This window comes from Haliotis rubra, unplaced genomic scaffold, assembly GCF_003918875.1.
Source record: "Haliotis rubra isolate DU_JTF1 unplaced genomic scaffold, ASM391887v1 Scf201, whole genome shotgun sequence".
In the NCBI taxonomy this organism is placed as follows: domain Eukaryota; kingdom Metazoa; phylum Mollusca; class Gastropoda; order Lepetellida; family Haliotidae; genus Haliotis; species Haliotis rubra.
In genome coordinates, this window is record NW_025766015.1 from 771912 (window position 1) to 795799 (window position 23888).

At 39.0% G+C, this 23888-nt stretch overlaps 2 protein-coding genes across 8 annotated transcripts in view; one reads left to right on the top strand and one right to left on the bottom strand.

Annotated features, from left to right (window-relative positions):
- The window catches only part of LOC124275700 (transcription factor SOX-13-like), a 262079-nt gene that overhangs the window by 120086 nt on the left and 118105 nt on the right, over positions 1-23888 (bottom strand). For 6 of the 7 annotated variants that reach the window (XM_046711328.1, XM_046711334.1, XM_046711333.1 and 3 more), the window contains one exon: positions 15449-15488. The exons of the other annotated variant lie outside the window; for it this stretch is intronic. The gene's annotated coding sequence lies outside the window, so the exon portion shown is untranslated. The remainder of the gene's footprint in view (positions 1-15448; positions 15489-23888) is intronic. 7 annotated transcript variants of the gene reach the window in all.
- The window catches only part of LOC124275713 (flocculation protein FLO11-like), a 102614-nt gene continuing 81783 nt past the window's right edge, over positions 3058-23888 (top strand). Inside the window, exons 1-2 of the mRNA XM_046711353.1 lie at positions 3058-3144; positions 4922-5050. Coding sequence (XP_046567309.1) covers positions 3058-3144; positions 4922-5050 — 216 coding nt within the window. The remainder of the gene's footprint in view (positions 3145-4921; positions 5051-23888) is intronic.

A 23888-nucleotide genomic window follows, 5' to 3' on the forward strand; every position in this document is an offset into this window, starting at 1 on the left:
AGTGATCTCCAGCAACCTCTGTGTGTGGTGGCTTTGTGAGTGAGTGAGCAACCTGTGAGTGAGTGAGTGAGTGAGTGAGTGAGATTTTCAATCCATTCTGCAAAAATATATTTCAGCCATATCAGCAACCTCTGTGTGTGAGTGGGTGGCTTTGTGAGTGAGTGAGTGATCTCCAGCAAACTCTGTGCGTGAGTGGGTGGGTTTGTGAGTGAGTGAGTGAGTGATCTCCAGCAACCTCTGTGTGAGTGTGTGGCTTTGTGAGTGAGTGAGTGAGTGAGTGATAGCTGATCTCCAGCAACCTCTGTGTGTGAGTGGGTGGCTTTGTGTGTGAGTGAGTGAGTGATATCCAGCAGCCTCTGTTGGAATCTGTGGATTGGATGGCCAGTCTTGACATGGTTGTCAATCTACCATAACAGGATATCACGATATCAATCACTGGATTAATTGGTTCAGACTGGATTACTCACAATCCTCAGTCATGGGCTGGAATAGTGCAGAGCTCCAAATAAACAACAAAAATAAGAAAGAATAAGAAAGACTAAGAAAAATTCACCCACCCTTGAGCCAATGTGCCTGAGTATGTGAATGAGTTTAGACTTAAGACACTAAGCAGTATCCCAGCAACATCACAGCGGGGGACACCAGAAATGGGCTTCCCACCATGTACCCATATGGGAAATCAAACTCCAGTTTTCAGTTTCACTATGCTACCCAACCGCCCCTGTGCTTGAGTAACATAGTGAGTGAGTGAGTTTAGTTTTATGCCCCAGTCAGCAATATTCCAGCTACATGGCGTCTGTAAATAATTGAGTCTGGACCAGACATTCCTGTGAGCAACATCATGAGCATCTATACACACAATTGGGTGTCAACCAAGTCAGCGAGCCTGATAACCCATTCCCTTAGTCGCCTCTTACAATAAGCACGGGTTATTGAAGACCAATTCTAACCCGGATCTTCAAGGGAGTAACATAATGAGGCCTGATAGCCTGGTCTATGGGTACAGGGGAGCCACGTGTTTGTAGTGACCGTCTGTGCTGCGACTCTGCTGGTGTGTGAGGAATCTGAAGTTTCCACAACAATAACTCTGATTTGAACAAGACAAACACCGTGGAAGAGGAACAGGATGGGGTTACATGATCACTAGCTGTTGCTGTTCGCTCAGTCCAGCTTCAACCTTGGTCTGTCAGAAAACAAATGGGAAACAATCAGCCAGTTCCAAGACAAATAACTGGAAGGCCTACCCATTACAATGGTGACTGCACAATGCTCTCACCACTCCGGCACTGAACAGGGCCAGGTGGGGTGTTACACACAACAAATGGCATCCACAGTAATAGCCACACGTTTGGTTTGGCACCGATGGAACGTAGCCATTATTTGTCTTATTTCGGAGAACAGAGTAATTGTCTAAGTTAAAGCATCAGAAAGTAAGGCTTATGGTGCAAAGATCCCACACATATGCTTGTCAGTTATTTTCCGCTGGTTCTGCTACTTCATTAGAGCAATTCACCTGTTTCTTGCTGGAGTTGATCCTGTTGGAATGTCATTTGTCTTTCTCCACAATTACCAGGGAGATCTACCGCAGAATCTTTCACTGTAACCATCTTCCCACTGCCCACTACATCATTGTTTTCCCCATCTTCCGTATCTTCAAGACTCCCCTACTACTGAGAATTTACCATCTTTACAGAAATTCTGTCATCTTCACAAGTTCCTGAACTCTAATTTTAACGTTGTTCCCAATTATTTATCGTCGTTTTTAAGTCGTTCCCTTCCCTATTGCCGCCTATTTTCAAGGGTTTCACACGTCTCTATGTATTCTCCACATTCAAGTGTTCCCTGTCAGAATGTTCTCCACATTCAAATGTTCCCTTTCTCCTAGTACATGTCCAATCTTCAAATGTTGCAAGTCTTCAATTGGTCCAATCCATCAAATGTTGCAAGTCTTCAATTGGTATTTCAAGTATTTCCAACTTTCAGAATGTTCTCAAGTGTTCCTCATCTTCAAATATTTCCCATCTTCAAATATTCCCCATCTCCAAGTGTTCCCCAACTTCAACTGTTCCCCATCGCCAAGTGTTCTCCATCTTCAACTGTTCCCCAACTTCAACTTTTCTCCAACTTCAAGTGTTCCCCATCTCCAAGTGTTCCCCAACTTGAAGAGTTCCCCATCTTGAAGTATTACCCATCTTTAAATATTTCCCAGCTTCAAGTGTTTCTTCAAGTGTGTGCCTTCCTTTCTTTTGCCAGCAAGGAAATTCTTCCCACTTCTAATAAGTGTTTCTCATCTCCAAGTATTTTCCAAATTTGGTGTTCCCCATCTCCAAGTATTTTCCAAATTTGTTGTTCCCCATTTCGAATATTTCTTTACGAATGTTCCCCATCTCAAAGTGTTCCCCATCTCCCCCATCTTGAAGTGTTCCCCATCTCAAGTGTTCCCCATCTTGAAGTGTTCCCCATTTCCCACTGTTCCCCAGCTTGAAGTGTTCCCCAACTCCCAAGTGTTCCCCATCTTGAAGTGTTCCCCATCTTGAAGTGTTCCCCATCTTGAAGTGTTCCCCATCTTGCAGTGTTCCCCCATCTTGCAGTGTTCCCATCTTGCAGTGTTCCCCATCTTGCAAGTGTTCCCCAGCTTGAAGTGTTCCCCATCTTGCAGTGTTCCCCATCTTGAAGTGTTCCCCATCTTGAAGTATTTCCCAGCTCAAGTGTTCCCAACTTGAAGTGTTCCACAGCTTGAAGTGTTCCCCAACTTGAAATATTACCCATCTCCAAGTATTTCCAAGCTTCAAGTGTTTCTCCAAGTGTGTGCCTTCCCTTCTTTTGCCAAAAGGAAATTCTTCTCACTTACTTTCCTTATTGACACTGTTCCGATACCACACCTAAACCCCTCATTCTAACCTCTGGCTAATTCCCTATCAGTTTTCACCACTTTGCATACAACAAATTGTTCTGTTTGCATTTAGGGTTTTTTATGGCCAAGCTGTCAGCATCACAGAATACAAGTCAAACATGGATTCCCAGTCATTTCAGATTTGTGGCCTTTCACAAAAAAACATGAGACAGACGAAACAAGAGCTGGGGAATAATCGCCAGGACAATGGCTCAAAGCTCACAGGAAATAAGCCCATTCGATTTGAAAATGTCAGTTCATGAAAAAAGCGGCAGTGCAATATAAAGTTAGACATGTGATCAAAACTTGGTGGTACCTCGGGTAGATACATAGTCCCCTTAAATATGAAAAATCTACAGTGTGAGTGAGGGAGTTTAGTTTTACGATGCACTCAGCAATATTCCAGCAGTTTGTAAATAATTAAGTCTGAAACATTCCAGTGATCAACAGCATGAGCATCAACCAAGTCAGCGAGTCTGACCACCCGATCCCATTAGTCGCCTCTACTGAAGATCAATTCTAACCCAAACCTTCACGGCTATTCGATGTGAAAATTAACAAAAATGAAATCTCCCTTAAGTTCACCCATTCGGTTTCTTGATGCACAGATGATCTTGTTTAATTTTAAGGGTACCAAAGATGCATAACAGAAACAACAATATTGTCAAGACAGATTTGACATGTTAAAAAATATGTTTTGAAAAAATATTCTTAAAAATAAGATTTTCATCCACCAAATACACCTTTCATAACAATCTGGCAAGTTTAGTGTAGGTTTTTGCCTGTCTTTAAAAGAATATTGAAATAAGTCACTCATATATGACACTCACTTTTGCATTCAAGCAAACTTTCCAAATATAATATTTTCTATCAGACCATATTTTTTTACTCCAAGTTCCAGTTTCACAAAGCGTATACTCGAACTTCGTATTTGGACAGCCTAAAAAATAGTGCCTAAGATTCCCATCAGTTTTTAAAAAACAGCCATTAAGTTTTAAATTCATAAAATATTGTTTGCTTTACTTTCAATTAGATCATAATAAATTTAAACTAAGTTCCTCTTCTTTGAAATTAAAAAAATGTTTTGTTTGCAAATTTGAAATCTTTTAGCACTTCATTATTTTGATTGTATCAGAAGCTGTTTAAAAATTATTTCTTTGAAATACAAAGTCTGTGAAGAACTTTTAACGATGTCCTCTAAAGACATGCCAGAATTCTGACGTGTTTACACAAAACAAAAACAATAACTAACCCTCTAAATAAAAATCTCAAGGAGGCTCTTCCTTGTGGATGTTAAGAAGATTAAAATTGTTCTGTAGAAAACAACTGTTGTTTTACACTTATTTATTACATGCTAAATGAATTATCCTAACACGATAATGGGAATATACAATAGCAACTCTCCAAATCTTGAAACATGGCCCCCTTAACACACAGAACCTATCTTCACATCATCGTTTCCCACCTCTTCTTGGGGGACTTGGGAAGAAACGTTTCTTCAGCTATCATCACGGCTATTCAAACCCACTTCACAAAGGCTTCCCTCAAACGAAAATCTGAAAATTTGAAATCCATTCCTCCGAACTAGGTTGTAAATTGCAGTACTAAGCGAGACACGGGTTGTCATATTGGCAACGAATAGGATAAAAGCCTTGTGGATCGGCAATTCCTACTAAATCATCATTTGCAAACACAAAAACCTGGTGATTCTCTGTTCTGGTAGTCCACTCCTGTGACATTAACCCACCATCACCTCATCATGTACACCTTTCAAGAAATTTGACAATTGTAAGATAAAGGCACCTGAAGAAACCCAATCAAAGCCCGAAATATCTGCAAATTGTCTAAATATTTGATGTAACACCAAAAACATCCATGAAATTAGATCCCAACAAGTTTTAATTTGTCTTTTTCATTTGAAATCTGCCAGTAAAATGGATAAAAAGTAACTACCCTATATTATAATTTCTGGTAATTTGTTAAAGGGTTTTTACTCTTAGCTTTCATTTAGGGCTGTATCATGTTCAGAGAAAGAAAGCCCAGTATGTCTGTCCTCATCAGCATCTGTATGATGAAGTGAATGATGAAGAGGCTTCATCTCAAGTAGCAGATAGTCATACTATACTGAAGAAGGATGTAAATATTAGGAAGAAGGATGTAATGCTGTCTGAACAGTGATCCTTCTGATGGACGGATAAATCTTAACAAAGGTGAGTGAGTGAGTGAGTGAGTGAGTGAGCAAGTTTAGTTTTACACCCCACTCAGCAATATTCCACCTACATGGTGGTGGTCAGTAATTAATCAAGTTTGGACTAGACAATCCTGTGATCAACAGCATGAGCATCGATCTACTCAACTGGGATACAATGACATGTGTCAACCAAGTCATCGAGCCTGACTAACTGATCCTGTTAGTCGTCTCTTACAATAAGCATGGGTTACTGAAGAGCAATTCAAACCAGATCTTCACGAGTCTCTCCTTCAGTGCATTGTACTACTGTTTAAAGTATAATGATAAATTCATTATCTATATACCTATCTTCATCTGAGAAAGCATATAAAACAATGGATAAATCTTCGTTGAATTTAGATATATACTTTTTATAATAAGTTAAAGATTATGGATGATAGAGTAACTTTTTTAACATGAAGTTCTTAAAACTCATTTGTTGCCACAAACAGCGGCAAAACTTCTGATGCTGCATTACGCAATACACTCACTCAACCTTCCTAGAAGCAGTATAACATAAAAATTCAAAGAAGATTTATCTCGCAACAGAAACACAATTGTTGAAGGTTAATGCTAGTCTAGGTTAATGTCAGGAAATGTAGTAAATAATCCAGTGACTGACATCATGAGCATCAATCATCCACTGGGATATAATGACAGTCATTTCCCAAGCCAGCAAGCCTGCTCCCCTCTTGTTGCCTCTTATATCAAACATTAGGGCTGCGCAATATAACCGGTTTAGACATGAAAACGATACATATTGGGATACGCTGATACAAAACTGGTATTTTGATATATGCATTCGGAAAACTTCATAACACTTGGAAATCTTCAGATATTTCTGTTTTTCACACTGGAAGTCAAAATTAAGTTCGGTGTGAAGTTGTGTTTGTAATTTTTGTCAAAGTGTTTCACAATGTTTTAAATATTTACTCATGGCCAGTGATCTCTGATATGTCCTGACCAGGTCAATTGCTGTCCAAATTCTCAGGGCTTTTTTTTAGAGTGGAGAAACTAGTTCAAACTAGTAACCACTGTGTTGATGTTAAATTGTTCTTTTCCTTGTTTCACTTGTGTGAAATAATATTTGCATTTTTATTTTGTCGTTATTAAAAGTTTTTATTAAAGCTGAAGCAAGCATAGTCAATTTGTTGTGTTTTTGCTATGAATCAAGCACTAACTCGATTATAAGTAATTTTTCGTTGAAAAAAACTCTTGCAATATATTGCAATACATATCGCAATATATGCCTTTGCATCACAATATATCGCAATATGAAAATTCTCTGCAATACCCACCCCTATCAACATGGTTTACTGAAGGCCAATTCTAACCTGGATCTTCACAGGATATATTTTAATACAAATGTGTACATCCAACTAAATGCTCAAAATTTGTTTGATCAAGTTTATTATCAACAAGAATTTTCAAAATAATCTCTAAATTTCTTTTTCAAATTTAAGATTTTTCACTACAATTTACACAGATCCCTTGAGGTAAGAAACATTATTTGAGAAGTTCAGCCATGTTTTTGCATTTTTTAAATATCAAAGAGAGTGAGTGAGTATAATTTAGCAATATTCCAGCAATATCATGGCGGGGGACACCAGAAATGGGCTTCACACATTGTACCCAAAATAAATATTATAATAATAAAATTGGTTGAAAATAATAAAATTGGTTAAATACACTGTTTATATAAAAACATAAATCATTGTCAAATTAAACGAAACCCTACAATAACTGGCTGCAGTGGAGGCCGGGTCTACAACTAATGGAGAAGGGACTCTGCCGTGACATAACCTCAACCAATCACATCTGCCCATGTTAAACAGATGCGATCGGTGATAATTTTCACAGAAACTATAGCTCTTCAATGGCTACTGTATCAACTGAGAATGGTTACGGAGTTATACAAGAAAAACAAGTATAGAGTGTGTCTGTACACATTGTGATGGAGAGAAGATGAGGGTGGACACTGTTTAGGCCTGTTTCACATGTGTGGGAGATGTTCAGATGGGGAGGGAGGGGGAGACAGGGGAGGGTAAGTGAAAGAGCGAACACGTGCAGCAAAACAATGTGCTGATGAAGTAAATGAGAATAGGAAGTTAAGCCATTTGTTTTCTCTCATGGTTATTGTGGGCAAATGAGAACCCACTAGCAAGGCTGAAACTCCTGGCTTGGATTACACAGGGGGGTTAGACAAGGAAGGTACTTTACACAGGGGGGTTAGACAGGGGGGTTACACAGGGTCCTCTATCTTCACCAGTGGAGGGTATCACCAGCTTTTGTTGCCGCTTTCACTTTGTTCTTCCGCACTGACTTGCAGGTTACCTTTCTACAAATATGCCTGAGTCCCAGAACCACGATCCTTCTGTATTATCACAGACGGAAGCTAATTAACCAATGGCATGCCTTCCTTGCCATTCCTGGCATCAGCAAAATAAACAATGGGAAATAAGTACCTCGCATATGGTTAATATGCTCGGTAATGAAGCTCTTTCATCTGATAATCTGTCTGCGCGTTTGGGCATATGGTAGAGGTATGAAATCGATTCATAATTATTTCCAATTCTCTTCTACTATGACATAGTCAGAAATGAACCGTTTACCTAAAACATAGCCCTGACATGATGAAGACAAGCTTGGAAAGTAATTAGAAATATGGGAATTCCATACATAACTACAACATTGTCAAGGGCTGTGCTTGTTATTGGGGAAGGAAAGACAACAAAAGTCATTGTGTGTAGGGTAACTGGCCCTTGCAGCAACAGAGGATCAGTACCACAAGCAGGGCTGGATGGTTTCAATTTGTTCTCACTGGAAGTATATTTTGTGTGAGCTGGGTGAGATAACTGGGAGGAGTAAGTGAGCATGGGTGCCTCTTTAAGAGTGAGTGAGTGAGTTTAGTTTGCACCACTCTTAGCAATATTCCAGCAATATCACGGCTTCACACAATGTGCCCATGTGGGGAATCGAACCTGGGTCTTCGGCATGATGAGTGAACGCCTTAACCACTTGGCTACCCCACCGCCCCTCTCTTTAGCAATATTCCAGCAATTTTATAATGGGGGACTTTGTTAATGCGCTTCACATATTGTTTCTGTGGGTGGAATCAAACCTTGGTCTTTGTTGTAACGAGTGAATGCTTTTACCGCTAGGCTACCTCACTGTTTAACTGAGAAGAAGGTAAGTTCATAGAACTTTTACATAATGAGTCTAGGGGCAATGAGTGAGGGGGTCTACTCCCATTTGTGAGAACTCCAAATTGTGAGACTCCTAGTTATGAGACAGTGGAGTAGGTAATTAACAAAGAAAACACACCATACTCCCCTGTCTGATAGAATGGATTAACCCTAGCTAATTACTGATTTGCTATGTAACTGAATCTTTTGGAGGTAACTTAATGAAACTTTATAAGATAAACTGATTAACATACTCCAGTAAATGTCCTTAAAAATTAAACACTTTGATAATGATAATAAAATAAACCAAAATGACTTTCAAACTTCAACAGTCAATAAAAATGTGTTATCATAATTACATATTCTTCTGAATAAATAAAATATTTAATGAACTATTTCTTCTTTGTAAATAAAATCTTTGATAATCTATTTCATTAATCAACTCATCAATGAACTGGGCTGATCCCACTTTCATTGTGGGGATGTGGAAACACCACCTATGTGCACTGAACCATTAATTAATGTGTCTCACAACTGGGAGTTCTCACAAGTGGGAGGACACCAGTGAGGTCAGGTGTTTCAACACACAGTCATGACTATTCTGTATCTACTTGTCAAGGTCCAGGTTGGAATTGGTCTTCAGCAACACATGCTTGTTGTAAGAGGCGACTAATGGGATCAGGGGTCAGGCTTGCTAGCTTCGTTAATGCATGTTATCAAATCCCAAACTGTAGATCGATGTTCGCTGTGTCAATCACTGGATTGCCTGATCCAGATTATTTACAGATCGCTGTCATATAGCTGGAATATTGCTGAGTGTGGCATTAAACAATAAACTAACTAATCATTCTGTATCAGTCAGGGGAGAGGTAGGTGATCGAGTCTAAGGCCATCATCGTTGGCAACAGAGAATATCATCTGGCAGTGAGTGAGTGAGTGAGTGAGTGAGTGAGTGAGTGTGTGGAGTGAGTGAGTGAGTGAGTGAGTGAGTGAGTGAGTGAGTGAGTGAGTGAGTGAGTGAGTGAGTGAGTGAGTGTGTGTGTGTGATTGAGTGAGTGAGTGAGTGAGTGAGTGTGTGAGTGAGTGAGTGAGTGAGCCACTGGGCCATCCCCTATGCATGTAAAGCATGAAGTGCAACAATAGAAAAAAACAGTCGTAACAACAAACCATAAAAGTTCAGCCGAAATAGAAATAAATATCCACGAGAAAACATGCCTAAAAACTTGAAATACTTAGTCACGTTACCAATAGACAATCTGCCACAACGTCGTGCCTCATTTGAATCCCTGAAAACCTCGCCAGTTCCTTTGTTTTTTGTGCACAGTTTCTCTTTTTCAGCAAGACAGGTTACACGATAAGATCTACCACAGCAGCTCCTCAAGAGCTTTATTATCATTGTTATTATGTCTGTTGTTGTTGTTTACTTCTGTTATTGTTATCCCCGCTGATAGTGTTACTGTCTGTTTTGTTTACTTTTACTACATGCTTTAACAATCTGTACCACCGTGAAGAATAGCTCCGATTTCAGGTGAGCTAAAAAATAGGCATTGTCGAACATGCCTTTTCATCATTTATAAACATATCCGCTTTGTGTGGTTCTTCCAACTTTGCTGTTGATAGGCTTAGACATGTTTATCTACAAACGGCAAAACAAGACGCAAAACTGGTTTTACAATCATCAATAACTATCACAGTGCAGGAAATAACTAAAGCAAGGTTTGGTTCTTTTCCGAATCACCACGATTTATAAACCATCTTTCTAAAGAAAGAAAGTGCTATAAAATTCTGTGTCGTTGCGATTACGTACTGCAATAGCAGCGCCACCTGTCAGTAGAAGGAAGACTCAAGTGGCGCTTCACTCTCTCCGCATCACGTAGACACAATGATTGCATTTCAAGAAAGAGAATAAACATTACTTCCACAATAAAACTCTGTGAAGCTCCAACCAACTATATCCACATCCTGTCTAACAAACATATGGTAGTGAACTAGCCAGTGAGGAAATAGCGGCACTGTTTATTGAAATAACCTTTTAAATTTTGAATAGATTCAACATTATCAAAAACAGTGGCAGTATTCTTGTAATCTGTTGCTTAATTAGGGTTTTGTTTTTAGCGCCTTTAGTTTCTTCAACAACATGATGTGTGAATGGTGTATAATGTCACAGTTGTTTATATCTGTATCACGACATTGGGCAATCCGTGAAGATCCGGGTAGGAAATCATCTTCAGAACCCATGCTTGTCGGGCGACTAACAGGATGTAATCATGAATTTCAGTAACCCATGACCCGCGAAAATCCGGTGTCTCTTCAGTAACCCATGATTGTAAGAGATGACTAACAGGATCAGGTAAACAGGATCAGTTAGTCAGGCTCGATGACTTGGTTGACACAAGTCATCGTATCCCAATTGTGTAGATTGATGCTTATGCTGTTGATCAATGGATTGTGTGGTCCAGACGCGATTATTTACAGATCGCTGCCAAATAGCTGGAATATTGCTGAGTGTGCCATAAAACTAAATTCACTCATTCACTCATGGCATTGTACATGAGTCTGTGAAGGGAAACTCATGGTTATAGCGTGGCATTGATCTATGTCATTAGGGTATGAGGACACAACAATTGGTCATCAGGATACAATTTCAAAATTGTACGATGATCATCATTCCATGTCATCAGGGTACGATGTGACCAATGATCAACCTCGTCAGGGTACGATGAGACCAATGATCAACCTCATCAGGGTATGATGTAAACAATGATTAACCTCATCAGGGTACAATGAGACCAATATTCAACCTCATCAGGGTATGATGTAAACAATGATTAACCTCATCAGGGTACAATGAGACCAATATTCAACCTCATCAGGGTATGATGTAAACAATGATTAACCTCATCAGGGTACAATGAGACCAATATTCAACCTCATCAGGGTACAATGTGAGACCAATATTCAACCTCATCAGGGTACAATGAGACCAATATTCAACCTCATCAGGGTACAATGAGATGAGACCAATATTCAACCCTCATCAGGGTATTCAACCTGGGTACATGATGACCAACATTCTATCCGATCCATCAACCTATCCATCCATCCATCAGGGTACGATGTGACCAATATTCAACCTCATCAGGGTACGATGTGACCAATATTCAACATCAGGGTCACATAATCTATGAGTGTATCAATCCATCCATCCACGCCACACTCACATAATCTCTGAGTGTACAATCCCGTAATCCACAATGCAACACATTCCATAAGAAGACCAGCTAAAATCATGTGTTTCATTTCAAAGTGAAAAACAGCCTTAATTACCCCAGAACGACAATAAACAGATTCCAAAACACAAACAAGACGAGATCTGCTTAACAAAGCCACAAAAACAATGTCAGCCATGTCAATAATTAGTTGGCTTTGTCCACGAACATCAAAAAGTTTTCAAACTTTGACAAAAAGCAAGTGGGTCGAGTCGGTGAACAAACTTCTGTCATTTCACAATGAAAATGTTTAAGTTGAGGAAAACAACGCATCTGACACCCCCCACCCATACGCCTCCGTTTTCAGGCCAGCCTGGTACAAAGGAAATATTTGGCTCTGCAGCCTACACAAAAGGGCACTTTTATAGATCCACGTTGGCGAACACTGCCCAACCCTAGCCCTTACTCAAAACTTGTGTTCTATTAATCAAGCCATCTGCTTCAGAATGATGAATCTTAGGCTTGTATGTTTTGTCTGTAATGTCGTTTTGTTGCATTCGCCAGATCTCCACTTCCTTTCCGGGATGATAAAGTTAGAAGACAGGGGCAGCCATTATGACAGCACATCAAAACACAAGACACGCTACCAAACTCATCAAATACGTTATAATATACATCTTTCAAAATCAAAGTCTCGTGAGGATGTTCCGTGGCAGAGATGGATGTTGCCTCTTTGTGAGATAGGTTTGGACAGAGACAGAGGTTGTAGTATAGATAGCACCAAACATAAACTTCACTGATAATGTCGCGCTTACAACTGGTTCTACTTACACGAACTCTTGGAGCAATTTCAGTAAAAAGATGACAAGATATTGTTTTCAGAATAACATGCTATTATACACGTACACCCATTCTTAAATAAATGGTGAAAAACAGAAGCTCAAATTGTCATTTAATTTTTATTAAACTTCATAATGAACAAATGAACATTTCTTACAAAAAGTTAAAAGTTTTTTAGATTGTTAATAAAAATCTGTCATGTCAAAAACAGATAAATACTAGTCGTATGACAAATATGATGTTCTTTATGTTCTTTTGATTTTGAACCATAATGATAAGGAAAAAGATTTGTGTTGTTAAATGAGCGAGTTTTTTAGTTTTACGCCACTGTTACAATATTCCAGCAATATCACGGCAGGAGACACCAGAAATGGGCTTCACACATTGTACCCATGTGGGGAATCGAACACGGATCTTCGGTCGTGGTGAGCAAACGCTTTAACCACTAGGCTACCCCACTGCCCCTGTGCTGTTAAACATAGTTTGAGTTGTATATGTAGTATAGTAGTATACAGCTGAATTTGGACCTTCGGATGAGGAAATATACATCCCAAAATTATTAACTCGAATTATTTTGTTATTAGACACTACAATGAAATCTTAATAAATTTGGACAAATTAATCCCATGATCAAAGTTTGGGATAAATTCAGATCTTACTAATGAGGATATTCAGTTGATCAGAACAGTACAATCCAGTACAATCCCATACAGTCTCATCAGACCAGCCGAGGGTGTTCCAGCGGTATGAGGTAGCCCAGTGGTGAAAGCGTTCGCTTGTTAAGCCAAAGACATGGGTTCGATTCACATGAGTACAATGTGTGAAACCCATTTCTGATGTCCCTTGTCATGATATGGCTTGAATATTCATAAAAAGATATGTAAAAAACTCACTCACTCACTCACTCCAGCTGAATGAGGGTGGTTGTCAATATTGTTTGAAAAGATACATCTTAATTGTCGAAAAGTCATTTTATGCTCAAATTTCACAACAATTTCATCCCTACTTGAAAAGAATATTATCTTTCTTAAGCTAATAGCTAATGCTAAGCAGTGAAAGTTTGGGGGTGGGGCAGGGGGTGAGAGAAAGAGAGGGGGAGAGATTTGACACCAATGACTAATAGCAGGAAGCGACTCCTAACATACAAGGAGATTACCAGATCTCACTGACAAAGTGCACCTTTCTAATATTTCATTTTTTATCCAAAATTCTAATTATTACTGCACAGAACATTCAAAGAGAGCATTATATGCACCATTTACTTTGAGAATTCATATTTCATGGATTCTCGTTTCAAAACATCCCATTTTGGAAATGCCGTGATATTCAATACGCAGGAAAGAAATAGCATATTGTGCCTGTCATTTTGTGGGTGAACTCTCTTTGTCTTAAAGAATATCTTTCAACATTAAATTCTTTCTCAAGTGAATGCAAAATTTGAAACGAATGTTTGAGGTTGGATGGGTTTTTTTTAAATCCTTATTTTTTCTAAGGGTTTTTTTCTTCAGAAAGCAATACATGAAACAAGAGAGAAGCTTCAGTTCAAGTTGTGTCAACTGTTGTTCTGAGTCATTAAAAAATTCAAAATGTGAGTGAGGTTTTATTCCACTTTTAGCAATATTCCAGCAATATCACGGCAGGGGGCACCAGAAATGAGCTTCAAAAGAAAATACCCATGTTGGGAATCGAACCTGGGTCTTCAGCATGATGAGCTGACGCTTTAACCACTAGGCTACCCCACTGCCCCAATTCAAAATGTGTTGTAATATACAGTGAGTGAGTGAGTGAGTTGGGTTTAACACCACTGTATTCCAGTTATCTCAGAGTGTCAGCTTGAAGGGGGGATAGCCTGAAGTGCTGTCAGTCTCAGACATTTGCCATTTTGAGATTGGTGCAGACAAACCTAGAATCATGATCTGGGTGACCCAGGATTCGAACCCATGATCATACATCTCTGGCAAACTGGACAACTGGACCACCCATGTGAGTCAGTGAGTATTACGAGATTTTATACACATTTAACATAACCTATTCCATTCTTTTACGTGATTAATACAACTGAAGAGGCGTGGTCTTGCATGTCTATGCGTGTGTGCTTTACTTGCATTGTAAATATTACATGAATGAGTGAGTTTAGTTAAAATTATAGTGAGGCAGAATGTTCCCCGAGAAAAAGAGATGTCTCCCGTATTTTGCCGCCTATGAAAAAGTAGACGTTGTCAATATGTATGGGGGGCGGTGGGGTAGTCTAGTGGTTTAAGCGTTCGCTCGTCAAGCTGATGACCCGGGTTCTATTCCCCATATGGGTACAATGTGTGAAGCCCATTCCTGGTGTCCCCCGCTGTGATATTGCTGGAATATTGCTAAAAGTGGCGTAAAACCAAAATACTCACTCACTCATTATGTACGGAATACTGTATATATAAGATATATTTTGTATCAATAATTTCATTTTCATACCATTTGCCATCGTTGACACATAACGGTTAATCCATTCAGCAAGTTGGGTAAGTTGGAAAGAGCACAACTAATTACAGAGGAGGATGTCTAGGAACGAAACCTGTGAAAACCTGTCAACACTTTGCTGATGCTGACAATTCAGAAGTACCTGTTTAAGACAACACACTATACAAGTGCCGAAGGGGGGCGGTGGTGTAGTCTAGTGGTTAAAGCGTTGGCTCTTCACGCCGAAGACCCGGGTTCGAATCCCCACATGGGTACAATGAGTGAAGCCCATTTCTGGTGCCCCCGCCGTGGTATTGCTGGAATATTGCTAAAAGCGGCGTAAAACCAAACTCAGTCAGTCAGTGCCGAAGGGGAATTTTGGTAAATGTGGCACATATACATTGCGTCCCGAGACAAATGAGTTACAATTATGAGATGAGTGAGTGGATATGGTTTTACGCCGCTTTTATCAATATTTCAGCAATATCATAGCAGGGGACACCAGAAATGGCTTCACACATTGTACCCACATCGGGAATCGAACCTGGGCTTTCAGCATGACGAGAGGACCTTTTAACCATTAGGCTACAAAGAGCAAAGATATACAAAGCAATGTGGTAGCACTGCGGATGAGGTGTTGACTTACCACACAGGAGTTCCAGGTTCAATTCCTTAAATTGTGTAATCTGATGACAAAAAAAAAGAGTTTATAAAAGATTTGATCATAAAGGTGGCACAGTGGATGATTATTGACATGGTCTGGGTTCAAGTCCCATATTGGTGAAACCAGCAGAGTCTGATAATACAACAAACAAGCTGTTATCACATGAAAGCAAAAGCATCACATTAGCACAGTAGCACAGTGGTTAATGCTCTGTCTCAGTAGGAACAATTTCCAGGTTCAATTCCCACACTACTACACTTGCAAAGATAATGTCTTGACTGAAAAGACCCATGAAGATCCTGGTTAGAATTGGTCTTCAGTAACCCATACTTGTCGTAATAGGTGACTAATGGGATCAGGTGGTCAGGCTCACTGACTTGGTTAACACATGTCATCATATCCCAATTGCGTAGAACGATGCTCATGCTGTTGATCACTGGATTGTCTGGTTCAGACTCAATTATTTACAGACCGCTGTCATATAGCTGGAATATTGCTGAGTGCGGCGTTAAACAACATCCAAACCAAAGCTGAAATAAGCATGGATTACAACACAGGCTTACAGCTACAATGTTTGAATACATCCTTCACATTGGTAAAACATGACAAATATTCTTTTGATGTCATCTCTACCCTGCTGGCCTAAGGACAATAAAAAATATGTTTCCGGTTCCCCAACCAACCTTAATCTTTAACCCCCAAACCTTAACAGGTTTTCCTATTTTGCTTAAAGTTGGCTTTATCGCTATCCCAATATTGGCAATACTACTGACATAAACTCAAACAGTTCATTACAGATAAACCATTATCTTCATTTGAAAGTAGTCTTTTATTGACATTCTGCAAATAGAAATTTAAACAAAAATAACAAAACAAAAACATAAAATATATAAAACCAAACGAAGATATACAATCCTGAATTGGATTGTATTTTTTGTTTTTTTGTTTAATGCCGGACTCTGCACTATTCCAGCTACATGGCAGCGGGCTGTAAATAGAGTCTGGACCAGACAATCCAGTAGAGCATTGACTTTGGACAGACTTGACAGGAAACGCTATATTTGGGGGGGGGGAAGGTAGAGTGGATTTATCAGCGTATTGTCCCAGTGATTAATTGTCAGCCAGGAAAAATAATTAAAAAACAAAACAAAAACATACATACATACTTTGAGTTTAGAATGACTGAACAGGAAACACGCATTTTTTTGTTGGAGGAAGGGACGTTGGCCTAATCAGCCTAATATTCTCCTAGTCGTTCCTTCCTTCATTCAGTGAGTCAGTCAGTCAGTCAACGTGACGCTAACAAACTTGACGGGCCATGCATCTATAAAACAATACATCTGTTTGTTTGTTTGCCTCCAGAATGAGTTCATGCTTATTTGGAAACAATCGGGCTTCAGTGGCAGCTCTGAGCATCCCAAGATACAGGGGCTATATAACAGGACTTTTACAACACCCGCGCAACAACATCGAGATAAAAACAAGCTGAGTGCGTAATGTGACAGCACTGAACATAAATAGTCTCTTGCAGATACGCAAGGAGGAATTATCTATCAACAACCTCGACAGGCAAACCTACCATGCATATGCGAACATGGGCTTATCTGTAATACAAGGACAAATGTTTCTGGATAAGGAATTATCAAATCATTCAAAATCGTGTTTTGATTTGTAAAACTGCTATTTTGCTCATCTTTTACCTAGTTTTTAAAATAACCGACAATAAAAAGAAAGAAGTGGATATACACATGTGCGTCTTGTGTTGTTGCATGGCATTATCTAAATTCAAAATGTCATAAATAATTATTTTTTAAATATGACCTATTGCACTTATGTCGAGATGTTTAAAGGCATACTCAACTGTGTTAAACACTGAAGGGGTTCCTGGGTCCTGAATTTGCCAAATCATCTTAATCTACTCCATTTTTTTGTTTCGGATGCGAGTTATTGACAAGAACCTAATGACTTCTGTACACTGTCAAAGATATTTCATCAAACTCCTCATTCAAAATTTCCATACATCCCATGACAAAACTATCCTAATACTACTTTCTTTTCTAAAAAATGCCTTGACAGTAAAACCTGTAAAAAATTCTCTTCAGGGGTCTACAAATCCAGACCTTCTCCGAAGCCTTCCACAATGAGGTGTTAACATATTTAGCAAATTTGCCGCAGCCGTGCCAGAATATTGTGATAAGTACCCCCACAAATAATAATGAAGTTTTCCATCTTCGTCAAGAGATTATCATTCTCCAAGATTAAAGTTCTGTATTAGCAGTGTATGTGCCGAGCACGTGATAATCTGTTGACAGTCACAAACAAGTGACAGTTATGGGATTATAATGCTTATGCCCACGTCTCACAAACAAACACATCCCCAAATGATTATCCAAATTCTTGGGGATAAAGGGTTTGTTATCGTTTCATTTTAGGAAGTCAAGTAAAACGTGAAGCGGTGACATGTTTTCCTTTTTACAATAGTCTTATCTGCTCCTCATTTGAAGGAGTTGCGAGAAATTGTTTTAGTTTATAGGCCTGGCAGAGAGAATCCCTCGGTAAACAGTAAACGGTTCTGCCGAGGCAGTCTTTGTTTGTTACTGTTTGTTTTGTTTGTTGTACAGGGGTCTGGCATTAGGGCACCTGTCCGGCCCACCGAGTAATATGTACATGAGGACACGGAAATATTTTTCAGTTTACCCCTGACAATTGTCGGGGATTACAGGAAGAATTTGAGTAGTGAGACTGCCGTTAGTCCATCACCTATGATCTCTAAGCTCACCCACACTCCAGATTAGGAGGCGGCTGTCACAGCGTGTGTCAGTAGCCAACAAGAAGCGAAATAATGCATCTTTTTACCTACATATGTTAAACACTATTGTCCCGGCGGTCTTGTGCCGTGGGTTGGTTTGGAATAATGGCGTGAACGGTGGTTTTGTTGACTCCAGGTGTGGATAAGACGGCTGATAGTTGAGTGCGATATACCTGATGAAACAAACTGACAGGGGCTGTACCGCTGACAATTGTCACACGAACATTTGTAACCTACGATTGCACTTAGAACCTTCCCAGAATTCTAACTAGGACAAGACACACAGACCCACCCGACCAGGTACCTACCAACCTTGTGAAAGGTTTAGAAGCCTGAATCTTAGACCAAGGAATGACCTCAGTGGTCGACTTTCTTAAGTCAAATACAGGGAATCAGCCAATATTCTTAACCAACATTCTTTAGAAGTAGTAACAGGTACAAATGTTTACTTTGATTATCTGCTGGCAGACTATAATGGAATAACTTACAATAGTCATAACTTGTTGTAGACTTATTGATAGTTGTAGCTCAAATTCTTTCATTCAGTTCTATTTCCACGTCTGACACATTCATACATATAACATAAGAGTTGCATTCATGATCCTATGGTAAATGAAGACGTACGACAGTTGTTGGCCTCATATTTTACTCCGACTTATGACAGTCAGAGATCCACATTTTAACTCTGACTTACGACAGTCAGAGATCCCACATTTTAACTCTGACTTATGACAGTCAGAGATCCCACATCTTAACTCTGACTTACAACAGTCAGAGATCTCACGTTTTAACTCTGACTTACAACAGTCAGAGATCCATGTTTTAACTCTGACTTATGACAGTCAGAGATCCCACATTTTCACTCCAACTTATGACAGTCAGAGATCCTACATTTTAACTCTGACTTACAACAGTCAGAGATCCATGTTTTAACTCTGACTTACGACAGTCAGAGATCCTACTCCATTTGACAGTCAGAGATCCTACATCTTAACTCTGACTTATGACAGTCAGAGATCCACATTTTAACTCTGACTTACGACAGTCAGAGATCCTACATTTTAACTCTGACTTATGACAGTCAGAGATCCTACATTTTAACTCTGACTTATGACAGTCAGAGATCCATGTTTTAACTCTGACTTACGACAGTCAGAGATCCTACATTTTAACTCTGACTTACGACAGTCAGAGATCCTATGTTTTAACTCTGACTTACGACAGTCAGAGATCCTACATTTTAACTCTGACTTATGACAGTCAGAGATCCTACATTTTAACTCTGACTTATGACAGTCAGAGATCCATGTTTTAACTCTGACTTACGACAGTCAGAGATCCTTCATTTTAACTCTGACTTATGACAGTCAGAGATCCATGTTTTAACTCTGACTTACGACAATCAGAGATCCTACTTTTTAACACTGACTTATGACAGTCAGAGATCCCACATCTTAACTCTGACTTACAACAGTCAGAGATCCACGTTTTAACTCTGACTTACGACAGTCAGAGATCCACGTTTTAACTCTGACTTACAACAGTCAGAGATCCACGTTTTAACTCTGACTTACGACAGTCAGAGAACACAATCACAACTGTCAACACTGATACAATAGTTACACTGATAAAGGCAGCATTATAAGGCTATAATATAAAAAGTGTAATAAAGTTTATTTGCTATTTAATGTTGCACTCAGAAGTATTCCAGACACAAGCTGGTAGTCTGTAAATAATCCTGTTTGGACCAGATAATCCAATGACTGACATCATGAGCATCTGTCTACACATCTGGGACACTGTGACATGCAACCAAGTCACCGAGTCTGATGTACTGAGCCATTTACTCTTCTCTTCCGACAATCACAGGTGGCTGGGGACATGTATTCTCACACAGAGTCCCCTTGGATATTTGATCTAAGCTGCTCCCAGCCATTCACCAGCTGACAATCATATGGTACACCATAGTTCCGAACTGTAAACACTTGTTCCATTTCTTTCTGCAGGCAGGAACTTCCAAATTCATGCATGACAGTTCCCAACCAAGCATCACCATTAATGAAGAAAGTTACAAAGTACAGTTTCCATGGAAACCAAGTTGGAATTTCATAAAATGTCATTTACTGTATTATTTTGAAATGGTAGGCTTGGTCGTGAATTAGATTGTACTTGGATATTAATTGACCGTGAAACTAAACTCATGAACAAAACGATGGAGCTATGCAAGGTTTTATGAGAATCTTTTTGAACGGTGTGTAGCTATTTACAGTTGTGCTCAGTTTGCAAACACAATCCTGTATGTAATAATACTCAATGAACTTCCACTTAATGAGATGAACTGCTCTTCAACTCATTAATTCTCAAACACTGTGCCCATTTCCTCAGCTCTAGCTCCAACATCAAACATTACACAGTGGCCAATGTATTCCACAGGTGTAATAACGTGCATGTACAAATACGCCATAGTTTCTTAACACAAAGGAAACCGTTACACATCGCTTACTGTACTTACAAAATCATATTCCCATACTCCTTGTGTTTTGGAAATAAAAAAATTAACATACAATCTGAGTCGTTAGTTTGTAATTACAAGCCTGCTTAAGACACTTCTGTTTACAAAACTGCATAATTGAAACGCAGAGTTATTTTCTCCTTGATGTATAGAGCCGGAAAAATCGGATCTTCGTTCACGAGAGCTTGTGGGAGAAATTTGACCAATCAAGTAGGGAACTTCCTGTGAAAGATCAACCTTTAAGATTTAGAACAGACACAATACTTAGGGACAAGGGACTCATGGTGACTATTTTGTCCTAACTTCTCCAGCAATATATTGACCCTCAAGCTTATTATTTGTGTAATTCATATTCGGTTAATTTCCCTCGCCAAAGACTAGGGTTCAAATAGCTTACTTCCTCTGCAAATGGGCTTCCTGAGCATCTTAAATGGAAGTAATCGCATATCTTTATGATCATGAACGCAACTTAACAATCATGTTTTTCAACCATAGAGGAAAGTGCTTGACTAAATTAGTTCCAATTGCTTTGACCTAGGAACAATTTCGTCTGTACTCACTTACGACCCAAACGGGGCGAGATATGTAATCAAACTAGATCTTTCTGACAAAGTCTCGCCACTCGTTAGTCCCGTTAAAACAAGCAACGCCTGTGACAGACGGACAATAATCACAGGACAATTCACGTAAATTATCTTCTGTCCATTTTCAATCGGAGGAATCTCTTCTCAGTCATTAGAGATCATGTTTTGATGTCTTCTTCCTTGGTGCTGACATTTGTTTCATCTGACCACAGCCCCATTAGTTTTGTGGGGAGATTTACAATAAAGCTGGACCTGTTTCAATTCTACCTCACAGCTAAATCTCCTTTTAAGTAACTTTACAATAGACTATGCATGATCAGAACTGTGTCATTGCCTGACTGCTTAATTTACTTAAAAGTAATCATCATCATCATCATCATCATCATCATCATCATCATCATCATCATCATCATCATCATCATCATTATCATCATCATCATCATCATCATCATCATCATCATCATCATCATTATTATCCTGACTGTTTAATTTACTTTAAATAGTGAGTGAGTGAGTTTAGTTTTACACTGATTTTAGCAATATTCCAGCAATATCACGGCAGGGGACACCAGAAATGGGGTTCACACATTGTACCCATTTGGGGCTCAAACCCGGGTCTTCGAGTGACGAGTGAATGCTTTAACCACTAGGCTACTTTAAAGAATGTTACAATAGAAAATACTTGCTTCAACTCTTCCTCACTGTTTGATTTACTTTAAAGAAACACTACAGTAGACAATATTTCCTTCAATCCTAACAAGTTGTTAAATTGACTTGGTTGACTATCGTCATCATCATCATCATCATCATCGTTTACCTGTTTAATTTACTGCAAAGAAATTTACAACAGAAATCATCATCATCTTTCTCACCACAATCATCATCTTCATCATCATCATTGTCTAAATCTAACAGTAAAAACTTGTTTAAATGGTTTGTTTTTTATGATGCATATGATTCACTATTTAATTTTTAGAATCATACAATACCTCTGACGTGTGTACTGCTTCCACATTGCATTCCAAAACTTTCACAAATTAATAATCCTCAGAAAACTAGTAATAATTAACTGTATAACATTAATAAACCAATACCTTTGAGAAATGAATATAAAGAAAAACTAGATAGAACCAGGATAGCAGTAAACAATTTTTCACTCATTTACAAATACAGTAAATCATTTAATCCAGCGAGCAATAACCTCTGGTACATTTCCCATGAGTATTCTTAATACACAAAAACACAACTATCTCAGAGCCTCCCATCAGCTGAAGATCAGCTTGATAATACTTTCTACCTTTTCCCACACTGGGGTTCAATTATCAGCACATTAGCTTAATGAAACTGGGGTCAAACAAGCCCTTGGCCTCAGACCAGTCTCCTTGTCTGGGTTTTAATTCAACTCAAGTACTGGCCAGCTCTAATCGCTGACTTCAATTGAAAATCAGGGAACCCTGGGGTACCCTAAACTCTTATAAGTGTCAAACAGCTTACTCTTTCTGCTAAAATGCTTTGTTTTTAATAAACCTGCCAAAAGGAAATATCTTAATTCCTAGCAGTCTTATTTCAACAATTTTCCTGGCAGGATAATCCTCGGGAGTACATACATTCATTACTGAAACAAAATTGGCCAACTCAAAAAAATAATTAGAGCTCCACTGAGGAAAGAAAGAAAAGCTTCTCACGCCTGTTCTTCCAAATGTATTGTATTTCATTCTAGTGTGAACACAACTATGGGAACTAGCATGTTCCTGAAAGCAATTACTGCATTATGGGTAAATCCTAATTTCATCCAATAAACTTAGAGTAAGTTTATGGAATAAAAGGCACTGAAGAAATATTCTATATGGGCAAGAACTACAACAAGACCTGAAACAAATTAGAACTTTCTTAAAAAAGTTTAATCCAAGAAAACATTTTTCTGACATACTTCCTGTACCTGAACTGATACTGCAACAATAACACGAACCCAACTTGGTTACATCCAAGGAAATAACAAATCTGGAAACTCATTTCCAAAATCAGCACCGAATAAACCTTTAAACAATTTCTAATGACCTGATAAGCAAGGTCATTTTACTACTCAAACACAAAATATAAAGAAATTTCCAAAAGAATATAGATTACAAGACCGAGATAAAGATAATGGTATCTCTGTCTTTTAATGGAATTAGTATCTTTTGGCGATGCCAATGTCCCCTGCGACCAAGCCTGCTGGTTCTCAAGACCCTGAAGATCCCCTGTCTGGAGAGGCCATTACGGCTATTATAGCCTAGGTGACATATGGACTCGTAATGGGAGCAACAAACAAATCACTGGTCCCTCTGTTTCCTTTGGACAGAAGCAAGCACAAAAGTTATTATAAGTATCACTAAAATATTATCGTTTCCTCAAAAACTGGCATGGATGTTATCAGGAAACCTCTGGGGAGTCGTCTTTTGATCTTGAGAAATGATTATTAAGTTGGCTGAGATGAAGGCACTAGGGGGACACCCCCCACACGATGGGACGACTTCA